We start from the raw sequence: 24,999 nt of genomic DNA, 5'->3' as shown, positions 1-24,999 counted from the left end.
CATCAGCTGGTGATTTATGGACTACAAATATTACCAGAACTTTTACTTCTTTACTTCTTTTTAGAATAACCTGCATGTACGGCTTTGCTTGAAATTATTGGTTAATTTCAAAGAACACCCTTTGAGGCTGAACCACATTCGGGCATTTGATATATTTTCTTATATACATGCATCATACATCTTATCAGGTTCATCAGTGTCATTTATTGTATACTGATATGACAGCTTAGCATATATATTTAGTTTATTAAATTATTATTTTTTAAATCCTTTCTCTCTTAACTTCTTTGTTCATCTAGTTTGGTTAATGGTTAAGACTAGATCAGATTGGTTAATGGTTATGACTAGACTAGATTATTTTTTATTTTGCATATCCAAAGGCTAAATTATAGATATTATTGGGCTGGGGATTAGAGTATGTGGAAAATGATGAAGTAATATGGAACACATTTTATGCTCCTATATCACATGTTAACAATAAAATTGATTGTCAGAGTCAAAATCATTTAGTAAGAAGAACTGGAGCAAGGGAAGAACAGACTGCAACATGCCATTACAGGTTAATCTCTGCATTCAGGTTAACTACTGTACTGCCTACAACAAACTGAAACACCCAGTTGCTCTCCTTTAAATCTTTTAGGACTGACTTTAGAAGTCCAATGGTATAAGCAAAATATCTATTGGTGAGGGAAGAAAGGAGTTTAGGGCTTTCTTGTTTCATGTAAAAATAGAGCGCATTTGAGCACACAGACTACATACAGCCTCAATCCCTTTCCCTTCTTTCCTCCTACAATTTCTTCAGCTGTCATTCACCACTGATTGAACCCTGAAACTGAAGCTTATTTTCAAATAAGCTGCAAGATTTGGGCCTCTTTAAACAGCTGCTGCCCCTCCTTACATTACTAAAATTCCAGACTGATGAATGATTCTGCCATTCAGTAACACACCAGCAGCCCAAGTCTTTAAACAAAGGATGCAAAATTCAACCCATGAATCAAATCAAACTGATGGTCAGGAAATTAGTGGTTCATCTACAACCACATATATTGCCTTCACTCTTCCAACTAATACGGTACATAAAAACAGTAAGTGGCTTCCAGAAACATTGACAATTAAGGTACCAACACAGCTCAATATGTTAAGTACTGGGCTCCTAGCAGCAACAAATTTTGTTTTTTTTATCTACACCTTGAGTTTCATTTTGTAAGAGGCAAAACCAACATTGTCACCAGTGTCCATATGACTATAATTAGCATAGCAAATAGGAAGAAAAAGATGAGACACTGTGACAAACATGTAGAGCATACCAAGTTTCAGGTGCTTGCTTTTTAAAAAAGCAGATGGTATAAATAGTCTAATAAAAAATGCTGCTTCTCCCCCCACCCCCAGTTTTAAAATGATTAAAAACTCTGCTGAACAAACACATTAAACAAATGTGCCCATTACTAGGAAGACTGAATTGTGGTCCACCCCCCCCAAAAAAATGTACTTGCAAGAATTACATTTAAATTAAACAAACAGTAAACGCCCATAATAAAAATAAATTGAAAAAAGACAAATGCTTCACATAATTGGCATCCCCAGTTTTGGTAAATAAGTCTTTGGGTGAGAAAGGAGAACACAGAGATAAGCCAATTTAAAATGTTGCCCAAGATTTTCTTCAAAGACATATTTATACAAAAGTTTCACATACTGTATAGAGCTGGAGCTACAGCAATAATTTAATAGGGAACAAGAAAAAAGTCACGCTGGGTTTTCCCCTTCTTCCCCTTCTTCTTGCTTAATAACTGGAATACCTAAAAACGAGAGTGGAGAACCATTAAACATGTTTTTAACTACAACTTGAGAGAAAAACAGTACAAACAGGAAAACTAACTAAAACTGCTGCCCAGGCCTGAGTTAATAACATGCCAGCAATTAAGCACTTAGGAAAATGGACTGATCAATGCACCTGTGGAATATCATAGTATTCTAGGAGCACAGATATTAAAGGACTGAAGTGAAAGAATACAAGTGAGAAACAGTTTCCAATGAGAAAGCTTCAGTTCCACCATCACCATCTAATGGAAGAAAAACACAGTGATTCTACCATGCTTAATAACTGCCTCCTTTCCCTGGGCTGACTACAAATTGTTCCAGAAGCCCAGAAAAGCCTTTTCCAAGGGATTTTCTATAGAAAATAGAGCAATAAATAGAGCAATAGAGCAATACACCATAGTCCACCTACAATTTGTTGCCTGAACCCAATATTTGTATCTGATTGGAAAATGGAAATATGTGAACAATATAATTTTTCAAGGTGATGTATTAACTGCCAATCTCTAGGGAATACTAGATAATTTGGGCTACGTAGCAAAATAGATATTTTAAAGCACTAACTGACAGAATATATATATATATAGGTCTGTTTTCTTAAAAAATTAAGAAACCATTACATTAACCACCCAATATACAGAAATTCTGGACAGAAAAGAATTCAAATCTTTACCAAAATATATTTAATGGGGAAATGATGCGTTAATATTTTGCTTGTTTAACTGATGAAGCTATTCTTGCTGAAGAGCAAGCAGGATTTAGACAAGGTAGATCCGCTATAGACCATTGCTTTGTACTAGCCCATTTTATAGATAATTATGTTAAGAAACCAAGTAGTGTGCTATATGCAGCTTTCATTGATTTAAAAGCTACATTTGATTCAATCTCTCGAGTAAGATGAACTCTTCAAGTATAGATAAAAGATTATTGTTCTTGATTAAATGTCTATATAAAAACACTGTACTGAAATTGCGTTGCCCTACAAATGGGTAGTTCACAGGATGCATACCAGCCACAAAGGGAGTTAAGCAGGGTTGTATCCTAGCTCCCGCACTGTTTAATTTCTATATAAATGATATTGTCCAGAGGTTAACATCCCCAGAGTATCATGCCCCTAAACTGGCCACAAAAGCCATCTCTATATTATTATGTGCAGATGATGCGATACTTCTATCTCAAATAAAAGTGGACCTAAAAAGATTGATGAGAGCATTCTCAGGATACTGCCAAAGAGAACATCTGGCTGTGAATTACAAGAAAACTAAAGTCATGGTGTTTTCAAGAAACTATAGGCCCGTAGATGGTGTATGGGTAATCAGTTGATTGAACAAGTTAAAAGTCTTTAAATACCTTGGCCTTATTTTTCAGTCAACAGGGTCATGGGGAGCACATTAGAAATATACAAAGGAAAAAGCTTCTCAAAGTGCCAAAATTCTGACACGCTTTTTCCATACAAAAGGTGGCAATCACATACCATCAGCACTTGAAGTGTTTACAGCTAAACCCTTAGCACAGTTATTATATGGGGTTCAGATTTGGACAGGTGAACACCTTGGATCTACAGTAGCTGTTCAATCTAAGCTCCTAAGGCAATTCTTTTTTGGTTCCATTCTGTGTTCCAAATGCTTCACTGTGCTTGGATGCTAATCTCCCCTCTGTTGAATTACAGACTTGGTGTAGGACATTTAATTATTGGCTTTGGCTAAATTTAAACCCCACCGGTCTACTACCCTTAGTATCGCAAGATTGTAATGTTTTTAACACTGAGCTTCAGTAAAGCAAATAATAATGATATTGAGCGACAGAATAATTTGGCCACGATAAGGAAATTTTGTCCATGGTATGATTACTTTCTACCTAGTCATTTTGACACAATGGCACCCTATTTGCAAACCTATCTTCAGTTCACTTTTTTATTTTATTTTATTTTATTCCTATGGCTAGTGGCTGATGCAACTAAAGATTCTTCTTCTACTTTGCTTTTTTCATCTGCTAAATGCCACCCTGCTCCTATCCAGCTCTCACCATCAAGTTTCTTGAGTTTGGGCACTCGTTTCGTTGCTTCCTCAACCCAGACACTCTGCGAATCAGCGGAATATTTCTCTTCCAGTGGATTACCTACAAACACCAGATCCTCCAGTAATGGCAACTCTGCCAGCCTCTGAAACTCTGCTGCAACCACAGAAGGAAACAAAGTTGTATTATGAAGAACACAGAAACCTCAGACTCCTCTCAAGACCAGGAGACTGCAGATGTGGGACCCAGACTGCCAGGTCCCACATAAACCTGCCTGCATGCTAAGGCCATCCTTGAAGGCTCTTCTTCAGGTGCCCAGTCCTTCATAGGTCAGATGGGTGGCTACCAGAGAAAGGGCCTTTCCCATTGTAATCACCTGCCTTGGTGGAAATTCACCTGCCACCCAGTTGTATGTCTTTTCAGCACCAGGCAAAGTTTGTTCCCCAACACGTCTTTTAAAATCTTAGCTGAATTTGAACTTATTTTATTGTGATTTTATGCCTTTACTGTTCTGCTGTTTTCATCAATGCATGATTTCATTCCCCACCCCCTAATATAATTTAATATGATTTGTTAACTACCTTGGGAATAGAATTGCTGAAACGCAGGCTATATACACTGTCAAAAATAACTACACATAGACACACATACTTACAAATTTAGGAATCAACTCATTTACCAACCTAAGTTACCTGCTATGAACTCATTATAAATTACCAATATATTTATTGAGAAACAACTCTGGCTTACCCCAGTCTTTTACCAGATTATTTGACATGTAGAGAATCCTCAGCTTCTTCATCACATGGAGCCCTTTCAATTTCTCAATCAGGTTGTATGAGATCCACAGCTCCTCTAAAGTATCCCCAACTGCCTCCTGAAAGATGATATTGCTTCAGAAAAGAATGCTCTGCATTCTCCTATCATCATGTATGTATGTATGAGCACATCAAAGAAACCTCTGGAGTCCCTACTTCCCCACTAGCAGGCTGAAAGTTGAGACAAGCCAACGAGAGGACAACATCGTAATTCAGAGAGAAACCAAGACCTTCAGCCTTGACATCAAGACAGAGGAGAATTGTATTCCAGACATCTGGACATGAAAGAAGACACAGAACTGTTTGCAGATACCTGCACATTAGATGACTAGTTTCTTAGCCAGCTCATTAAGTATAAAAGTAAGTCTTGCAGAGAACGGGCAACATCCAACAAGAGGATAAATTGAATTTACATCTCCAGATTCCTACTGCAATATGTAACCACTGGGCTAGATCATTCAACTGTTGTTGTTCCTCATCAATGAAAACTGGTCATGATCTGGGAAATGGAATGGGTGCAGTGTTGGCAGAAGGCTGTGCCAAAGGTGTTTTATCTACACAGTTACTAGGGGAGTTTTCATTATTGGTGGGGAATTTGCACAGTTGCTACAAGTATTGATGATGTTCCTGCATCTACTATATTTTTGAACAGTGTTAGCATCATATCATATCCTTGCACAGTAACATATGGCGAACTACTCTGCAGTAGTATAAGCAGCAGTCGTCTTAAGAGGGTTACTTACCAGTCCATTCAGATTCTTTACGTTGTTTCTTCCCAGTGACAATATCCGTAAGTTTTCTGCAATGGAAACAAAGCAGGTATTTTTCTACAGTGCTAGTTATTTAAGTAATGTGGAAACTTCATACAAGCCAATATCAAGGAGCTATCTTTTATTGATCCAGCTGTGTCAAAGGGAAAAGTGTGTAGTCAAAGAATGGAAACAGATAGCCACTCACTGAATGGACACAGTTTGAAACAATCCTGCATGGTTGCTCTAACCCAGGACTGAGGAATCTGTGGTCATCCAAAGGTATGTTGGATTATAATTCTCATCATCCCTAACCACTGCCCATGATAGATGGGGCTAATGGGTACTGGATTGGAACAGAATTTGCAGTGACACAAGTTCCTTAATCCTGCTCTAACCATATTGAGAGTCAGTCATCTATACAGTCTGGTCATTCAGGGAGCTGAGTTTCACTGCACCCCTCCCCTACTTCTGCACAGTAACATAAGAAAACAATAATCAGTTATTCATATGGATGGAGCTTATAGACATCCAGCATCTCACCCATGTGTTTAGAATCACTATGTGAGATGTTTTCCAAAGCAACCATAATAGCCGGACATCTTTCCCAGCAAAAAGCATAATGAATGAGGTGTCTGAATATGGAAACAACTGTTTAATAGTGTCTCCCTTCCTCAATGCTCCTGGCAATATTACTGTCTTAATCTGTGGTTGCTGATCAGATACAAATGGATGCAACAGCGTTGATGAATTTTGCTCATAGAACTAAAAAAGCAGCAGCTTACAAGTATAACATGAACCTAGAATATACCTGTCCATGTGTTTGAGATATCCACACACATTCTCAGTGGGACCTATACCAAGGAAGTGGTTCCCTTCTCTGGTGTGTATATGCATACACATGCATGCATGTTAAGGGGAGTTAGAAGTCACTCACAACCCAAATTTCATCATCAAATCAGCAGTCAAACATAATTATTCAATGCTTCCCAACACTCTACTGCTTATATCAATTTTCAAGTGAAATCTTGATTTTCAAATTATCTGTTTTCTGCTGTAGTCAATGAGAAAAAATAATGCCAAATGCCTCTTTTTAAAAGATTGTTCAATTGTTTAAAACCAGTCAGTAAATGTAAACTTAGTGTCTGCTCAAACGCTCCCTGATCCTACAATATATACTATACACAGGATATCCTGATACAGATGTAACCTTCTAGGAAGGTGGGTGGTGAACTCAAAGCTGAGTCCTGCTCCCAATTCCAGTGCTCATAAAAATTTGCAGCAGGAGGAGGATCTGAACAGACTCAAAGTATGAAATAAGTGAAGGTACATATAATGAAGCAGCTTCAAAAAACACGTCTTACTTACTTAACCCATTCAAGTTGGCAATTTTTTCAATGCAGTTTGTAGATAAGGACAGCTTTCTAAAATGGGGGACAAATCCAGAAATTGTACATGAAGAATACTAAAATTACCAAAGTAGTGGTTTTTTTAAACAAATAACAATTGCTCAGAATACTACATTTTGGCTTCCCAGAAGCAAGAACACCCCCCACCCTCATTCTTTGTTTAAGGGGTTCTCCTGAATCCCACAAAGCCTATTTCTGGGGGCACTGGGGGAAGAGAAGAGGAACATTGACCACTGTGCAAGCAGAAGTCCTCGATTGGGCTTCCACTGATGTGGAATCTTGGCCTATATATTTATAGGTGCTTTTTTACTGTCTATGTTACAGATGGAGAACTCATGGTCCTCCAGGTATTCAAATTTGGCTTCAACTTCTGGTTAACCAGTTTCTAGTGTCATGCAACTAAAGTGACCATCAAATATTGTCAGTACTGTATCTTGTTAGAGAAGAATGTGGGAGAGTTGCTACAGATGTTAAATGCTGCATAATATTTTGTGCTGCACAACAATATTTATATTGTGTCTTTGTTACTATTTGTTAAAATAATATGGGTTAAAAAAAGAATTACGGTTAATTTAAAACAAGCCAACATCAAATCCTGATTTCTGAAGCTGAGTTGTTTAAAAACCAACAATTGTTAATGTTAATCAAAGTTTAGATGCCATGATGTTTAGGCAAACACAGTAGTTAGAATGACACAAGCTGTGGTTAACCAAAAGCAAAAGTAAAATTTCCAAACTCCTCTTCCCAGGCACATAGGAGGAAGCACCTGGGAAGAGAGGGTGTCATAGTTTTGTGTGCCATCCAAACATAACAATTAACAAGTCAAGAAATATGAAAATTGCTTTTAAAAAATCAACACTAAATTAAAACAAAAAAGCAGAAGCAAAGAAGGCAGAAATAACTTAAAGTGGCTCCCACCAATATACAGAACGTACTCGCAGCTAACTAGAGTGGAAAGAGATGCATCCATTTTCTCTATAGGGGGAATCTGGGCATAAAGTTTCACTTCTTTGGCCTCCGACGGCTTCTGACCATTTTTTTCTTCCTAATTAAAAAGAGAAGCAGATAGAGGAAGACATCCTATTCAGTATATAATTATGAATGTTCAATTTAGTCTATTGTGGCTATTCAGCTGCATAATAACTTGCACTAAAGCTATAGTTAATGTTGACTGAGAATTGTTCATGCAACCTTGAATATGTGGTAAAATGCTTTTTTCTCAGTCTGGAATGCTGTTTCTTTACACAATCTATGACAAATTGATTGCACTGAGTTGGGGACATCACTGGTTCAAAATATGGCTGTGTGTATTGTCACTACTAATTCATTACTGTTTAAGGTACTGCACTCAAGAGCAATCAGGGCCTTGGTTGAACCCCAACAGAACCAGATTGTCATGAGCAAATTACATTCGGTTAGGAATGAAAAGCTTCCTGGCCTTGTATTCAGTGATTGTATCAACTCCTCTGACTAAATTGTGAATTTACAAAGGAGTATCACAAAAAGTTTTAACAGAAGGGGCAACATTTTCTTAATATAAAACTGTAATCATTTCTTCTCAAAATGATACGGGAGCTTCTATATTCCACCTAGTCTATTTTTTTGCCTATCCATTCAGAGAAGACATTATTCTAATCATTTTATCTTTAACTCAGACATTTAAATATCTACTTCACTTAATGTAAGAACATGATCATACTCATGGTAGTTCAGTGGTACATATAACCCAGTGCCCCATGTCTGATTTGTGTCATGTTCCGTTACAACAGTAATTTGAAGACAACAAACAAACTACTCCATTTCCTGACAGCCCTTTCTACTCACCAGCCATTTAATATCAGGAAAAACTAGATCTTTACATTGTTAACTGGCATCCTGCATAATGGTGAATGAGTGTATATCAAGCATCTTCCAAATCTAATTGTAATACTGATTGTTACTATTCTGTCTGTACTGAATAAATGCTAAATTGTACTAACAAGTAAATACTTTCAAAATGTGAAAAAAATTGTAGTAGTTAATTTAAAAGGGAAAATAAGTAAGAGAATTGATAACATTAATTTAAATCTACAAATTTAGAACATTTTCTTTATGAAGTGTAGTTGCACATGTCCTGTTTGCTTACTTGAAAAAGGGAATGACTTCCTGGTAATTAGACTGAAAGACTAATTGTATGAGAAAGGCAGGACAGCTGGCAGAAGATCCATCAAATACCTAAGTAGGGGACTGAAGCAAGCATATCTTCCCTAATTACATCAGCCTTTACACCCTGCACCAACCACAAGCTTGTAATCCCTGCTTTTAAAGCTTTCTACCTCTCTGCCCTTGACTAAGTCTCATCTCATTCCCTTGTCTCCCTTCTCTTCTCCCCCACTATTCTTCACCAGCTCATGTAGCTCCCTGCAGACTATAATTTTCAGCAAAGGGACAAATCAAACAACTATACAGTATGACAATAAACCTTAGGTGTTCTGGAGCATGCTGTAGTAACACTGTGTAATAATGTAACCTTTTGATTAAAATAATACTTAAAAATAAATTGAGGGTTAATTTTATAAACATTTCTACTATGCTCTACTAACTTATCAAAAGTTAAGAGTTTAGTACTGAGATCCCAATAATAACTAGGTAGGCTGAGACCATCCTTTAAAAATAAAGCTGGCTAGGGGGGCCCGTTAGGGGCGCATTGGAAGATGGCCGACAATAACATCTCTCCGGCTCACACGAGGTAATTAAGAGGCTGATATGGGAGTATGCAGCCTCCCTTGTTCCTCAATGATATGGGGAACACTGCCTTGCCTGCTGTGGCCATAAATCACCCCCAGATTCGAAAGAAGGGGGTGAGGGCACTAGGCACAAAGCCCTTGTGTGGGTCCTGGCTCTTCCGGACACTGTCTCTGATCGCGCACTAGTTGCAGCAACTCGAAATAAACAATTAGAGAGAGAAGCAAATGCACATATTTCAAGTGAAGAACGGGAGTGAAGACTGCTAATTGAAGTGACCTCTGTGAAAGTAGAGCGACGGGTTGGATTTAACAGGAATATATCTGAAGAAGATACATCAAAGATACATCAAAGGTTTGGTATGTCGGAGCGGGACTGGATGGGGGGGGGACTTTTTTCTTTTCTTCTATGTGATTAACCAATAACCCCTCCCCAAGAAACAACCGTCACATAACTGACCTAAGCAGGATGATTAAAAACTGTGTGGAAATGAATTACGAACCAAAAGTTTGGTTTTATGGAGATCGAGAAAAGAACAAGGGCTCTTGGAATGACGCAGTAATAAAAAGGGAGTCGCCATCTTGGCAGGTTCTGTCGAAAGATTTATGATGATGATCAGGAGGAGGAAGCTATGGACTGGCAGAACCTCAAAGGACTGAGAAAGAGAGTGACAGATCTGTGAAGATTAACGAGCAAAAACCCACAAAGGATTACAATTTGTTTTAACCCGCTTGTGGAGACTATCAGAGGTCACAAAGAGAAAGGAAAAATATATTAAAATAACAAGAAGAGATGTGGAAAATAACAAGAAAGGATTGGATAGAAGGGTGAACACTATTTGGACAGATTTGTGGACATTAAAGCAGCAGCAACAACAAGAGGATTGGATCCCTTTCGGAACTTGAAATATGGGTACCCCCAACAAAAAAAATAAAATTCGGCTTTGTAATTTGGAATTTATGTGATTTGATTGGTCTGTTAATAAAAATTATTTAAAAAAAAAAAATAATAAAGCTGGCTAGGCCTATCAAGCACTTTCATTCAATCCTGCCTTTGACCTCCTTCAATGCTTTTTATCATGTTGTGTCTTATCCTTGGATATGCATGCCCCTATTAATCAAACAGCTTTCATTTCCTCCTTCAGCAAAACCTTTCCCAAACCTACCTATCACTCTTAGCTTTTTCTCTGTTGGGTCATTCCATGTCATGTGATCCAATGACTATAACCGTACCATTTTATATTGCTTTCAGTTTCCTAAACACAGTATTAAAGAAGATCCCTGATCTCAGATTTTATTTTATCTCATCCTGTTTTTCACTTTGAGGGCTTGAAATTTCAAAAAATAGACAATTTTGGCTACACGAAACCTTAAAAGTTCAGCCCAGATTTAAGATACAGTATTTCAAAACTAAAAATACAAATCTCTTCAGAACTTCATCGGTTTTAATGTGACATGGCACATTATGAACTTACTTTAAAATTTAAAGTTAAGCTACAAAGTTTAAAAATGTTAAACGTGATTTTAAAAAATCAATGATATAAATTCCCCTAAAGTTGTATTTCTGATTTCGTATTTCTAAGAACTTCCTGCAAAATTTTATCTTGGGATCTCAACGTGATTACATTTTAAAAAAATATTTTGTACATACATGGGTTACAGGGTTCTATTTAGGATAAATGGGTTTTCTTGGAGTAAAATGTAACAGAATAAACAAGACTTCAAACCATAATATCAGTTACTTTGGGGATTTCTTTTAAAAGTTATTCAATTAAAAGGTACCAGTATCTGAAGCGGAAGTTGGATATCTATCATGAACGTATTAGCTGAGATTTCTGCACTGTAGAAGGTTGGACTAGATGACCCTTGGGGTCCCTTCCAACCCTACAATTCTATGAAATCTTGATTTCTATCCTGCTTCTGCATCTTGCCCATCTAATGTAGATACTAAGCTCTCAAGCACTGACTATGTAAAGTTTGTGCACACATTGGTGTCTGCACATTGCTGAAGTTATATATATATTAACTAGCATTAGTAGCAGCAGTATATATAGCAGCTCAAATAAATAAATAAAAAGAACTTCAGTGAGCTAAAAATATAAAGCTTTTTGTACAGAGGTATTCCAATCATGCATTCCTTGCAAAATGCTATTTCCACATCATTGCAAGAAAAATGACAAAAACTTATTCTTAACAAAGGAAATCCACACAACTACATAAGCACAACAAATCTACTTACCCATCTGGCTAGAGCTTCCTTAATAGTTGTTGCTTTTGCCTAACAAAAAAAAAGGGTATGGAAATACATTTTAATTAATTTAGGAAGTCAACTAGTTAATTTTGTTTTGCTTTGATCAGTTATATTTAAATACATAGACATACTGTACAATATTATAAAGACATCCTTGTCAAGGCATGAGGGAAATTCAATGACTGATTTAATATGTAATCAAAGTAAGTGAACGTGTTAAGACAACACAAATTTTCATCTTATTTGGGAATATTGGCTATTCCACATTATATCAAAGCAAAAAGGGAAGAACCAGATTTAAAGGACACAGTAGCAGTAATTGCAGCTGACAATTCCATTTGCTTATTACTGGATTTGAAGTAATAGGTTAAACTTTGGTAACTTGGATATAAACTGGAAGGAAAGTACTACTTTAAATTTGTCAACAACTTTGGTACACGAAGGAAAGTATCAGTACAACTGTGCAGCCTGTACCATAGCAAATGAAATGGTATTTCCCATTTAAACACATTTCACATTAGTACTGTATTACAGTATTAGTTAATTCATTTCACTAGTCTATTAAAGTCTGCAAATTTTGTTCAGCATAGCTGAATCTCATGATTATAAAAAGGGTGGGGAAGAAAACTGGATTCTAAAATATTTAATCCCCACCATTTGAAGATTAAAAAAACTTCTTTGGTTTTAAAATGACTTTAAAAGTACTGTACAATTATTTCTGTACCAGCATTAAAATAAAGCAATCCGGATTGTGTTATAATCTTCAGTCACATATATTCTTAGATATTTTTATACCAAACAAAGAAAAGTCTCATTAGCAACATAACACCAAATATTAGTTCAGTAATTTAAAAAAAGACCTTCTGTCCCAGTTGTCACATAATCAGCAAATTCAAATGCTACCAACTGATAGGATCAGCACAGCTATGTGTGTCACGTCTTCTCTATAAAACATGAGCATTGTTTTTCTTACATTGAAGCTTTAAGCAGGGCAGTGCTGCATGAAAGGGGCTTATGAGGCTTTTAAAGGCTCTGCTTTGCTTTGGATGCAGTTTTAGGTATTTTGCTTTTATTTTTAAACCCAAGACAGAGTCAGGCTCTTAGCTGCCTGAAAGAATACCCAACCAAAAGGGATACTTTACAGCTTTACAGAGATAGGCAGAGCACAGACGTAACAGATCTAATTTGTTTCTTTCTTATATCCTAAAATCTACCAACCAGATCCAGGTGCAAAAGACACACAGTAAGAATCAAGGGTGCCTCTGAATCTGGGAATTTGTTATCAGTATCAACACTAAACTGAGTTCACAGTCTTTCCACACCTAGTTACTTTCCTTCATTTCAGCATTTAGATGGGATAAGTCATTTGGTTGTTGCTATTGTTGTGATATGTGGGAATTAGAAACAAAAAAAGCCCCTTGCTGCAAATTACTCAGAGATACTCCAGTAGATCCTGATCTTCCTTTTGTCCACAACCACTTTACAGTAAAATGAAAAACTCCATAGCCCAAAGCAGAAAATTTAAGTATAAACAAATGCATTATGTCATGGAATTTATCATACTGAAAATTCTTTTAAAAATCCACGTGAATGTCAACTTTTAGCTCATTAATGCAGATTCAATTTGTGCCAATCTCAAAAGTATTTATTTACCATTCTACTGAAGGCGACTTCCGATACTCAGACAACTCCTTGATGAAGAACAATTTATGTTGATCTCTCTTCAAATGAGCAGCCTTCCTATAAAAAAAAACAAAAAAACCCCCCAAAGTGTTAGGATGAGCTTCAATCGCCATAGGGATAATCTCCAAATGAAAGACAAATGAAAAAGGTTCTATGTTGGCTTTATGGTTCTTTTATAAACAACAGCTAACATTTATATAGATTTTTTAAAAGTGATTACAGCAATTCAAACACATTGTCTCTCATCTACTCCTAAGTAAAACTCGCCTTAATCTGTGCTGTGTGCTGCAAGTTATCCCTTGCACTCAAAAGAAACTTTTGACCCTCGCAGTATTTTTTTCTATACTCACTATATACCGTATATATTTTTTTCTGTCGAGACCACCACTTCATGCATCAGATGAACCAAGTGAGCGCTGGCTCATGAAACCTTATTGCACGCTGCAGATGAGGGGCTGGAACTGGTTTGCCTGACATACAATGTGAGCAAGCTCTAGGGGGGTGAAAACACTGAAGGAAATAACCATCTCTCCGTGACACACACACACCCCGGCCTCCCTGTTTCAATTTGCAGGAAGGCTGAAGAACCATTCCCTCCCCTGAACTTTTCAAGGCACATCCTCGAGCATCCCCTGCTCCACAGACCCGTCTCACACCACGCACAGGTCCCTCGGGCATCCGCAAAAGGCTCCTCTCTCCAGCACCCGAGCCAAGAACTCTGTTCCCTCAGGCCGGGCACGTTCCTCCTCCCTCGACAGCCACCGTCTCTTCTCCTCCTCCCGCAAACTGCGGCCAGCAGCTCTCTCCCCGCCATACACAAACGGAGACGGTGGGGGAGAGCCTGTTCCCGTTGCCCTCCAGCCCGTCCCCGCGGGGTCTTCCCTGCGCAAAACTATGGCGCTTCCCTCCGCCTTCTTTGCCTCAGCCCAACTACCGCGCGTCCAGTCGCCTCCCCCCCCCCCCCCAATCCCTGCCGGCCTCCTTTCCTACTCCGGTTGCAGCCCTCGAGCCGACTTACCATTATTATGATTCTGGTTGCTACCGTCTGCCGCTCCGGTTGCTATGGCACGCCAAGCCCGTGCGCATGCTCACCTGCAGGGAGGGAGGGAGGGAGAAGAGGGCCGGGGCGGACGCCTCTGGGAAGAAGGGTGAAGTCAACAGTTGGGATCATAGAGACTCACCTGAAAAAAATAGAACGGCTTCGATTCCGGAACTCTTCACCATGACCATAGAAACGGGGAGGAGGTAGAAAGGTCGCTGCGAGACAGATCCGACGCCCCCTGGTTTCCGGTGTTGTTTGCTGTGTGCCCACGCCTGTCTGTACAAGGGAGGTTTGATGTGTGTTTGGAGGGGTCGGTTTAAAGTAGTGTAATGCAACTTTTCTGAAAACCGAGGGCGTATCTCAAGTGGTGTGTTCCTTTCCCTGGCAGCCAAAAGAGTCGGCAACAGAAAGTGACCACAGGCAGGCAAAGGAGCTCCCGTTGCAGCATTTTTAAAAGTACCCTTCAACAGCCATGGGGCGCTTGCACAAAAGAGTGGCAATATATATATATTTGATGTTTCCAACTAATCTTCAGTGTTGTCTTGAATAGTCGTCACCTTCTGTGTCATGGCCCCATCGCTTCCATTATTTCATATTGGCTAGATCATCATCATCACCATCCATTCATATTAACTGTTATTGTTAACATAACCAGTCAACCCTGATTAATGCTCAAAAGAGCTGCGCTTCAGATGGCCAGCAATGGAAACGTCTTTACAGCATTCAGAATGGATTATGTTAAAGCCAGTGCTTTTTCTCTCTAGGGTTACTCAAGGGTACTGTATGCAGTACTGGCACCCTTTTGTCTATAAGAAAAGCACTGGTTAAACTTGTCATTACTGTATTCTCCAGTTGTTTTTTAAATAAACCCTGTCCAGTGTTTACTATATTTTGGAAAGTCCTGCAGATATTACTAGATATTATAGTACCACATAAATGTAAGGTTGTATTGTTAAGTCATTTGTAAAATCTTATTCTGGCAGAAGATACAGGTTTCAAACTGTCAGTGAGTTCAGAACTTCTCTTGCATGTGAAGACAGGCTCCAGTGAATTGAGCAGATGAGACCAATAGTGAGTCCACTGGTCAAGGCAGTTACTGCACATTCTGTAGAGGGAAATGAGGGGCAGATGGGGCTTGTTAAACTGGGAAGGTAGCCCATCTAGGAGAAGGAAAACTCTTCAGGCGCTGTGATTCTTCAGAGGTTTGATGTCACCCCCGAAGTACACACCACTGACTCCTGAGACAGACGGATGCCAACAACAGAGGCTATACGCTCTTTTATATATATTATAGAATATATTGAGTAAATTAAACAACAGTGGGTTGCGTCTATTGTTAGTTCTACTCAGGGTAAGCCGATGGATATGCAGTGGCGGAGGAAGGGGTGTGGGGGGGGGTGTGGGTCACCCAAGGTGTCATTACTGAGGGGGGTGACAAAAATATGAGTTTGTTCAAAAACATTGGGCTCACGAAACTTTTTAGTTCAGTCAAGAAACGTATGGAATGTGTCTGGCACTGGGCGCCACACCACGGGGGCTGGCACTTACCACAGGGCCTGCAGTGTGCCTGAGCCACGCATCTCTCCTGGGCATGATGTGGTGGCTTTGGCGCCTATAGGCTCCACACTGCTTGAAACAGGAGTGTGGGGCTTGTGTCTGCCCACCGCCTCTTCCTCAGCCACCCTATAGCTGAGGGGGAGGCATCAGAGAGGCTTCATGCAGCTCGCCCCGCCCCCAGCTGCAGGACGCATGCTCGCACCGGGCACCCGAGTAGCTAGCTATGCCGTTGTGGATATGCCCAACTTAGTGAGTTTACTTACTGAACTTAATTGAATACAACCCTATACGTGTGTACATATACAGGTGATTCCCTATTTATGCAGGGGTTATGTTACATATAGTAATTATACAAATCCAACATTTAAATACATAATACCTTATAAAAGAAAAATACCCAGGCGATGTATTTTTAAACTCAATGAACTACAGACAACAGACTAAGATCAAGACAAATTATTTATGTGTATATGTCAGACGAATGGCTGTCTGATCTCTCTCTGTTGTTACTATTATTATTGTTATAATTACCATAATTTGCATTCATGAGACAGTGTCTCAAGTGACTTGCTTATGTTTTTATAGTTGTAAAACAATTTTTGCATGACTTAGCATACATTTTAATGTTTCTTTTCTTTTATTAACACAATACTTCCATTCCGTACATTTATAATATCAAAGAAAATAATTAAATCTGTGACATCACAAGGAGTAACATTAATCATAACCAAGTGCACAACAAAACTCTAGACATGAATCTGATAATTATAATACTCATATAAGGAAATTGTTGATCTATTCCTACTCAAAAAAGAAATCATAGGAAAGAAAACTGACTTCACATTTCCAAATTTGAGTAATAGTCTTATAATAAAACAGACATACATATTTTTTTCAAAATTTCACTTCCCAAAATATAAATACATTGTAAAACCATCGGTCTTTCTTGGTTTTAAAGAATCTCTTAGTATAATCAACAATTTTCTCACATTTTGCTAAAACTTTGTCTCTGTCCTTTTTTATTTTTTAAAAAAGGTCAGTTTAGCCATAATTGCTAAAGCCCATGATTTTCTGACTCATCAATTGATTTTTGTTATGGTTAGCAATCTCCAATACTTTGTGTAAAGAATTCTGCCTGTTGTAATAATATAGGAAACTAATTAGCTGTAATTCCTGCACAGCAGAGCTTTTGACTAGATGACCGTTGGATCCCTTCCAACTCTACAATTCTGTGATTCTATGATTCTAATTATTTGTCTTCTGACTTCACTGATAGTTTAATGTAATGTAAAAAAACAACACAGGATGGAGTAGGACAAAAATAAAAATACATCAGAAAAATAAAAACATTATTGACTAAAGGGGTTCATGAAGCAGTAACATTAATGGACAAATCCCTTAGGTAGAAAAATGTGGTGTTTAAGACAAGGAGTGTACAGTCCCACTGCAATTCTCATTTGCATTACTTTATGCTAGTCTCATTTTGCTTCATATCAAGGAGAGAGCAATACCACACCACATTCAAGAAAATTATGGCCAAGTATGGTTTTCGTTTTAAAATTAGAAGGTCAGGCTATGTGTGACTCTAGTCTTTTTCTATCCATATGTTTTAAAGACCTCCTGGCTTTGTCTTCAAGTAGTAACATTGGCTGTGTTTGCTAAAGGTAGACTTATTCCAGAAATTTCAAGATAGCAGAAAGTAGTCATATTCTGGATATTTGGTTTCAAAATGGCAGATTTTTTTTTGCTGGTTTTGAAGAACAAGTTTATTTGCTTACCTTTAAATTCATTATGGTTTGCCGTCTTTGATCTTTTAAGAGCTGGCCAGTGTTTACAGCTTCATATTTACACCCTCAACCAACTCATATACCTGCATGTTTTTATCGTTAGAGTTCTTCATCCCAAACATATTTTATCATATACACCTTTGGCTGTTCCACTCTGAATCAGTCCAATCTTACCTTGTCATCAGTTTACATAATAATTTAATCCAGCTAGGTCCATACAACATGTTTCATGTCTTTCCTTCCTCCTCAGGCCCTTTGGCACATTTACCCACAACTTCGGTTGCCGGTGTGCAGCTATTTGAGTGATCATCTCAAGTGGAACTGCAGAAACTCCAAAATCTTCCCCCAAGAATGTTCTTGGGCATGGGCATGAGCTCTCCTCTCTCCGCCACCCAGAATAGGCACCCCTAAAACACGGTCTAAGGCTACCAGACAAACTGGGGTAAATATTGGATTAATTTGATGGCCTGCTCCAGAGTAACTCAAGAGTGTAAAGTTGTCCTTCCCGTGTTGGCACAGGCACCCAGTGGCTATCTCAGCATATAAAGAACTCTTCCAAATGCGGTCTTCTTCCCCGACTACAAAAAGGAAGTGCCCTTCTGCTTTTTCTATGGGGATGCGACTACGTGAATTAGCTGGGTCCATTGGGTCGTCCAAGGCTTCGTAAATGTCGAAAACACCATTCTCTGAAATACTGACTCTGCTCATATTAAAGCAAAGCCCAGGCAAAGTAAGTGTGCCATAATGGAGGGCAGTGGCTGTGATGGAGCTGCAACCAGAAATGCAGACGGCAGCCACTACTTCTGGCAAGAAAGTCATCATTGAAGATGCCAATTCTGCTCCTTTGCCAGTCCCAATGACACCAATTCCTGGCCCTTTAACCTTCAGGAATGAAACAGCACAAGTGGGAATTGCAGAGGGGAAGAGAAGAAAGAACACATGTTAGAAGTCTGTGTTGTGGAGCATCCCTGATATATAGAAAAATATGTCAAATTATTAACTTATTCTGAGAAAACAACACACATCAAACCTAAAAGCTGATACCAAAATATCAATTCAAATAGTCTAACCCATTAAAAAGTTATTTTATTAGCATGGAAAACTAGGTTTACAAAATATTCACAATAAAACTATTTGTTAATTTCTTAAAATAAGAGCATAATCTGTTCCGTCTCATACACATAGTTTTTTAAATCCCTTCTCCAAAGCATATCCCAATAGAACCAGTCTTCTTCCAGAAAGGCAGATGATTTGATCTGACCTAATCCCATGATTTCTTCAGCTAGCAAGTACAAGATCTAAACACAAACATTGGTATTTCCTCAAGGGATGAAGTGCCATTTTTTCTCAAAACTGTCGTCCATACAGACTCTTTCAGCTGCAGGAGAGCAAGGAGCTGTATGTATAGGTAAACAATCCTTACCATACTCACCTTTGGATGGCGCAGCAGGAACCTAGCTGCCTCTTCAAAGTATTCAAGGTGGAAATCCTCCATGATTTTGGGAAGATCCTCAAAATTAAAATATGGCAGGGAAAGAGCAGCAAAGCCATGAGTAGCCAGAAGGCTGGATCGGTATTCAATTAACCCACCTTCATCACCAAACATATCTATCACTCCTGGAAAGGGGCCACTTCCTAATGAAAGCAGAGAGCAATGTTGTTGGGGCACAGAGCATTGAAAGAAATGTTCATAAAATGCTAACCAGAATAACACTATTAAAACTACATTATTATCAAAATACAACAAAACACTGATGCCACATTTTCAGGAAAGAAGAAGAGAAAATGCTTTGAATGACTTGCAGTGCAATTCTAGACATGTATACTCAGAACTGGGACGCGGGTGGCGCTGTGGGTTAAACCACAGAGCCTAGGACTTGCCGATCAGAGGGGTGAGCTCCCGTTCCTCAGTCCCAGCTCCTGCCAACCTAGCAGTTTGAAAGCACGTCAAAGTGCAAGTAGATAAATAGGTACCGCTTCTGCGGGAAGGTAAACGGTGTTTCCGTGCGCTGCTCTGGTTTGCCAGAAGCGGCTTAGTCATGCTGGCCACATGACTCGGAAACTGTATGCCGGCTCCCTCGGCCAATAAAGCGAGATGAGCACCGCAACCCCAGAGTCGGCCACGACTGGACCTAATGGTCAGGGATCCCTTTACCTTTACCTTATACTCGGAAGTAAGCCCCATCAAATTTGATGGGACAGCGTGATGCAAGTTTTCTACTCTTTGACCTCTGTGTTAAAATAACCATATCTCTTTAATAACAGTATTATATTTTCATCCTATGATAGTATTATTTTATGTTGTATTTCTTTCCTTATTCAGTGGCCTCCTGTCTGTATTTAAAAACTACAAATACCAACCACTAGGTTAGTAGATAGTTAAGAATCTGTATTCTGTATTACAGCATTCATTTTAGCAAAATTGTGACATTATACTGTAGTCATACCAGTATTGTTCAGGCCTGTATATATTGGACTCTACTCTTTTTTATGTTTAATTTTCTATTTTCAATAATTTAACAATTTAACACCCAAATTACTTACTTATTCATCCCTTCTAGACTTCCCCTCACCCCACCCCTGATTTCCAATTTCTCCCCTTTATTACCTTACACATCTTTAGTTTTCCATTCAGTTACAAGTCCATTGATAACCCTAATTTACATAGTGACCCCCAAAGATTTTTAACAAAGGATATTACACAGTTTTGGTACGAATGCTAAGTACCTCACACAGAGAATAATACATTTTCCTCTAAATTGTCAGGACAGCTCTGTTGCTCCTCTGAAAGGCAGTGCTGTGGTCCTCAAGCTGAAGAAAGGATATTAAGGCCGTCGTCCTATTGACACTTACCTGAGTAAATTCTATTGAACATACTGAAGCTTACATGCATAGGATCAGGTTGTTAGGGGAAATCTCAGGCATACAATAGAATTTAAGAACTCCTTTTGTACACCAGTGATACATTAAAACATCACATCTGGGCTTGATCATTCAGCTCTGGCAGATACTTATACCACTGTGTTCAAGGTTCAATCTTCAGCATCTTCAGGGATCCCAGGCAGCTGTGCTGGGAAAGACATCTGCTTGAGACTTTGGAGAACAGCCATTTCCATGGTGTCCTCCAGATGTTATGGACTACAATTCCCATCAGCTCCAACCACCATGGTTATGCTAGCTGGAGCTGCTAGAGTTGTAGTCCAAAACATCTGGAAGGCCACAGTTGGTGAATGCTGACACAGCTACTAGATGGGCCAATTATATGATGTGGTATAAGGCAGTCTTATAGGTTCACATAATGTACCGTGTTAAATATAACTTGTTTAATTATTTTTTATTTTATAAAATCCCCAGTAATTGAAGGGATAAATAAACAAAATGAATATAAGTTTTAAGTCAAAGGCTGCTAGCCTACTGAGTTGTGTCCAACTAACCTCAACTCAGAGTAGACATATTGAGAATAATGGAACCAAGTTATTCATTAATTTCAATGGGTCTACTCTATGAAGAAAACTTAGTTGGACATAACCCATTGTTGATACTAAATAAATGCAAGTAATAAGTATTCCCCACCAAGCCAGGTTTTTTTAATTATTGAACTAACATGCAGCAGTGAGGTGCCAAGTCAACCTGGTATCTTGGACATCACTGAGGCAGATGAATTAAAGAAGTCAAGCTCCTTCATCTCACTCAGTCACTCCTCCAGGTACATGCAATGTAAACAATTATTAAATTATGTTAGTCATTATTATTAAATGTAAAATTCAGGAGGTGTGGCTAGCTGGAAAGCTAAACTGCGAAGTAATTCTGTGTCTCCATCACCCCAGGGCAAAATCTAAGCAGAGTGCATCGTACTAATATCTAAACACAAAATTTTGTACAGCCCCAGGGAGGTAATGATCCGAGGACTACAGGGACCAAAAAGCAAATCTGTGAGGTTAGATCTTCAGGAAAAAATAGCAGGAACCCTGTCTGAGGCTTCAGAGGAGGCGTCAAACACTGGTATGACCAAAGGCAATATGAGGGCACCAAAAGGCGGGAAAGTATCTGCCACAGTGGGAGAGGACAGAGACTCAGATAAGTACATTAATAAAATAAGGTAGACACCAATCTTGGACAAGGGAGCAGCCCTAGTTCTTTCTGAGCAGAAATTAGAGATGCTATCTAAACAACTGTCAAATATTTCTAAAACAGCAAACGATGTGCACAATCTTGCTGTAACCAATCAGTCTGAGATGCAACTCTTACAAACAACGACTGAAGTTTTATCTATGAAACTGGAGGAACAATCAGACAAGAAGGGAAGGAAAAAATTCTTCTCCATTATATCCACAGTTAAAAGCCAGCCTCATTCTCCAAGCCCTACTATCTTTAGACATAGACTTGGGCTTCACCCTGCACCACGGAGAATTAGTAGGCTTCTTACTGACTGCAGCATGATTAGTGATAGCCCAACAACGGATAAACCAGTCTGAAAGACCCCTGAACATATGGGGGGAAATATTTGGGATACAGCAATATTTGAGCATCTCACTGGATGCAGAAGAGCAAGTAAAGGCATAACAAAAAGAGGCAGCTTCCAAGAAATGTGGACCCCTTTCTATGTTAATGACCAAAATCAGTAACTTGTTATACCAACCGTTCTATTGTCTCAGTGGAGAGGTTACATTAAGTAATATATTTGAACACTGAATGTGTAAACTTATGTGTAAAGTCAATGGATAGAACAAATGCCATTAGAGGTAATGCTGAGCAAGTGTTAAAAGGTGGTGGTTTTTTTGGCATTTGTTTAAAAACCAATGTATAGACTCATGCATCTTGTAATTAAATCTTCCCATATGGCAAACATGTACAGTATTCATATTTGAGGACTGGTGGCTCTGGCTGAATTTGGTGCAGATACACTATGATTATTGCCAAAGTTTAAATCTGGCTCGTTAAGTATTTGTTTCTGAAATTACTTGCTGGTAAATGAGTGAGGGCTACTCTTTGGGGAAAGTGTGCTAGTTGCAACCCTTATTGTTTTGGAATATTATCATTTGAATATTATCATCTCTACTGAAGGCCTGTCCTATTTGTGCCCTGCCAAGCTGAACACAGCCCACCAACCTTGCATAGCTGCCCACTAAGGATCTGAGCATTACCCTGTTTTTGCTGCCTGTCTGGGACTGCAAAAGCAAGGTGACTGTCAACTTTTGAGTTAACTAGGTTCCCTCAGGACAAATAAGCAGCCTGAGCCCCGTCCCACTGCCAAGTCTACCCAACTCACCTGGGGGAAGGAACAAGCTCCCTCTCACCGCACCGTCCTTCACCCTAATCCTTCTCACTTCGGGAAGAATGAACCGCCTTTCCACGTTCGTTTTGGCAAGCACCTGTCCCGGGATAGCACCGGGCTGGCTGTAGCCCTGGTGCACTGACATCTCCAGTTTCATGGGACCCTTCACTTTTCTGGGCTCCAGCCTTTGGTAGGGGTTCTCCATTGCAGCAGGCGAGAGGCTCCAAAACAGCCCCATGGGCTCCAAGCCCGTGTAGTCTCCTCCCTTGGAGGGATCTTTGGACAGATCGACCTGCCCTTGCTCATCCGCCTGGTAATGGGCACACGAATCAAAGAGGATGCCCTCCTCGTTCACCGCCAGCGCCCTTAGGGTCACTTCCTGCAGAGGCGGGAGTCCCCAAACCGCAACCTTCGCGGGCTGATCTGCCAAGCCTGCAGCGGGGTCAACCGAGACTGTCACTACCCCTCTTCTGCCGCAGCTTTTGAGGGAGGTCCTCCCGAAGGGGCGGCTCACACCCCCCAAGTGCTCCAGGCAGACGTCCCAAGCTCTGGCTGTGACCCGTCGCCACATGATGTTGCTGTTGCTAATCCGATCCGTTTGCTAATGCTGTCTGCGCGCTGCTCGAACGGAGAGCGGAGCAGAGAGGAGACACAATCTGCAACTTCTGCTCTGCCTGGAAGTCCACGTGGGAGCACAAAAGGCAGCATCAATCGATCCCGGACCGCACGCTTCATAATGAGCGGTTGTAAGTCGCTGGCGCGTCCGGCGCTGCCAAAGTACAGTTGACTCGCGGGCAGATGAACGCGCGAGAAAAGGCCTCCGACCCATAGGAGTCAACTGCTGGGGGCCGAGGGGTCTGCAGTCCCCCCCATAAAATATTTGAGGGGTCTGCCCCCCAAGTTGATGGCCATTCAAACAGTTTGCACGCCCGCGTCATGTGTTCGATTATGCAAGGCATTGCTTGCTTGCCCCCCCCCCCCCCGCAAATATTTTTTCAAGTTGGCACCCCTGCTCCTACCACTTCCAATCACTAACAGGAAATGCGTTTCAAAGGAGCGGGGGAACCTGACAGGAAAGCAGCACCTCTCCTTCACTAAGATTCGTAATGGTAATCTGAGGTACAGCAGTCACAGGTTGGGTCTTCAATGAGTTTTACTGGAGTCAGGTTAGCCGAGTAAATACAGCATGTGGCATCACGTGAAATTCCAGCTTTGTAATATTTCCTGCTGCAAACTTTAAACTTATATCCTAACAGAGGCTCAAGGGTAGAATTAATTATAGACTTGCTGGAGATTTTTGTTTTCTTCTAATTCATGGAGAACATAATAATATAAAAATAGACCTGCTGGATCAAGGCAGTGACCCGTCTATTCCAGTGTCCTATTCTTACAGTGGCCAACCAGATCCCTGTGGGAAGTCGATAAGCAGGATGTGAGCTCTCTCTCCTGCTGCAGTTTCCAGCAACTGGCATTCAGAAGCATGAATGCTGCCTCTGACTGTGAATGAAGGACTTAACCATTGGAGTTTGTTGCCTTATCCTCCATGAAGCTGTCTGATCCTCTTCAAAGCCATCACAAGTTGGCAGCCATCACTGCCTCTTGTGGGAGCAAAGTCCATACTTTCACTATGTGCTGTGTGAAGTGCTTTCTTCTGTTTGTCCTAAATCTTCCAAGGTTCAGCTTTATTGGATAGCCCCAAGTTCTAGTATTATGAGAGGAGAAAAACTTTACTCTACCCACTTTCACCTCTTACTCACTTTTTTCTCTAAACTCGAAAGATCCAAATGTTGTAACCTAATGGGAGTTTCTCCATCCCTTTGATCATTTTGTCTGCCCTTTCCCAACTCTACCATTTGCTTTATGAGGTGAGGTGA

General features: G+C 39.7%; 1 protein-coding gene across 4 annotated transcripts; it reads right to left on the bottom strand.

The window, feature by feature from the left end:
• Positions 1-286: 286 nt before the first annotated feature.
• DNAL1 (dynein axonemal light chain 1) lies at positions 287-23,790 on the bottom strand. 4 transcript variants are annotated; one of them, XM_083399147.1, is made up of 10 exons: positions 23,120-23,790; positions 19,283-19,485; positions 18,280-18,732; positions 11,770-11,808; positions 7,743-7,852; positions 6,767-6,822; positions 5,393-5,448; positions 4,582-4,708; positions 3,841-3,987; positions 287-1,796 (listed from the first exon to the last, which is right to left on the bottom strand). In XM_083399147.1, exons 1-10 carry the CDS (start codon positions 23,694-23,696, stop codon positions 1,744-1,746), a joined length of 1,821 nt encoding a protein of 606 aa, XP_083255273.1. In that variant the 5' UTR covers positions 23,697-23,790; the 3' UTR covers positions 287-1,743. The 4 variants fall into 4 exon arrangements, with proteins under 4 accessions (XP_083255273.1, XP_083255272.1, XP_083255270.1 ...); XM_083399146.1 differs by lacking the exons at positions 18,280-18,732; positions 19,283-19,485; positions 23,120-23,790 and adding exons at positions 13,435-13,521; positions 14,646-14,934 and having other exon boundaries at positions 1,636-1,796; XM_083399144.1 differs by lacking the exons at positions 18,280-18,732; positions 19,283-19,485; positions 23,120-23,790 and adding exons at positions 13,435-13,521; positions 14,483-14,653 and having other exon boundaries at positions 1,636-1,796.
• Positions 23,791-24,999: the final 1,209 nt, after the last annotated feature.

This window comes from Podarcis tiliguerta, assembly GCF_965153285.1.
Source record: "Podarcis tiliguerta genome assembly, chromosome: 1".
NCBI lineage: Eukaryota > Metazoa > Chordata > Lepidosauria > Squamata > Lacertidae > Podarcis > Podarcis tiliguerta.
The sequence above is the reverse complement of the archived record's forward strand: the minus strand, read 5'-3'. Positions and strand labels throughout refer to the sequence as shown.

Coding starts and splice junctions, on each gene's coding strand:
- DNAL1 (XM_083399147.1), bottom strand. CDS start 23,696: ATGTGGCGACGGGTCACAGCCAGAGCTTGGGACGTCTGCCTGGAGCAC. Junction 18,733..19,282: donor TCCTGCTGCGCCATCCAAAG/GTGAGTATGGTA, acceptor TCATTCCTGAAG/GTTAAAGGGCCAGGAATTGG. Junction 11,809..18,279: donor TATTTACCCCAGTTTGTCTG/GTAGCCTTAGAC, acceptor TTTTTTTGTTAG/GCAAAAGCAACAACTATTAA.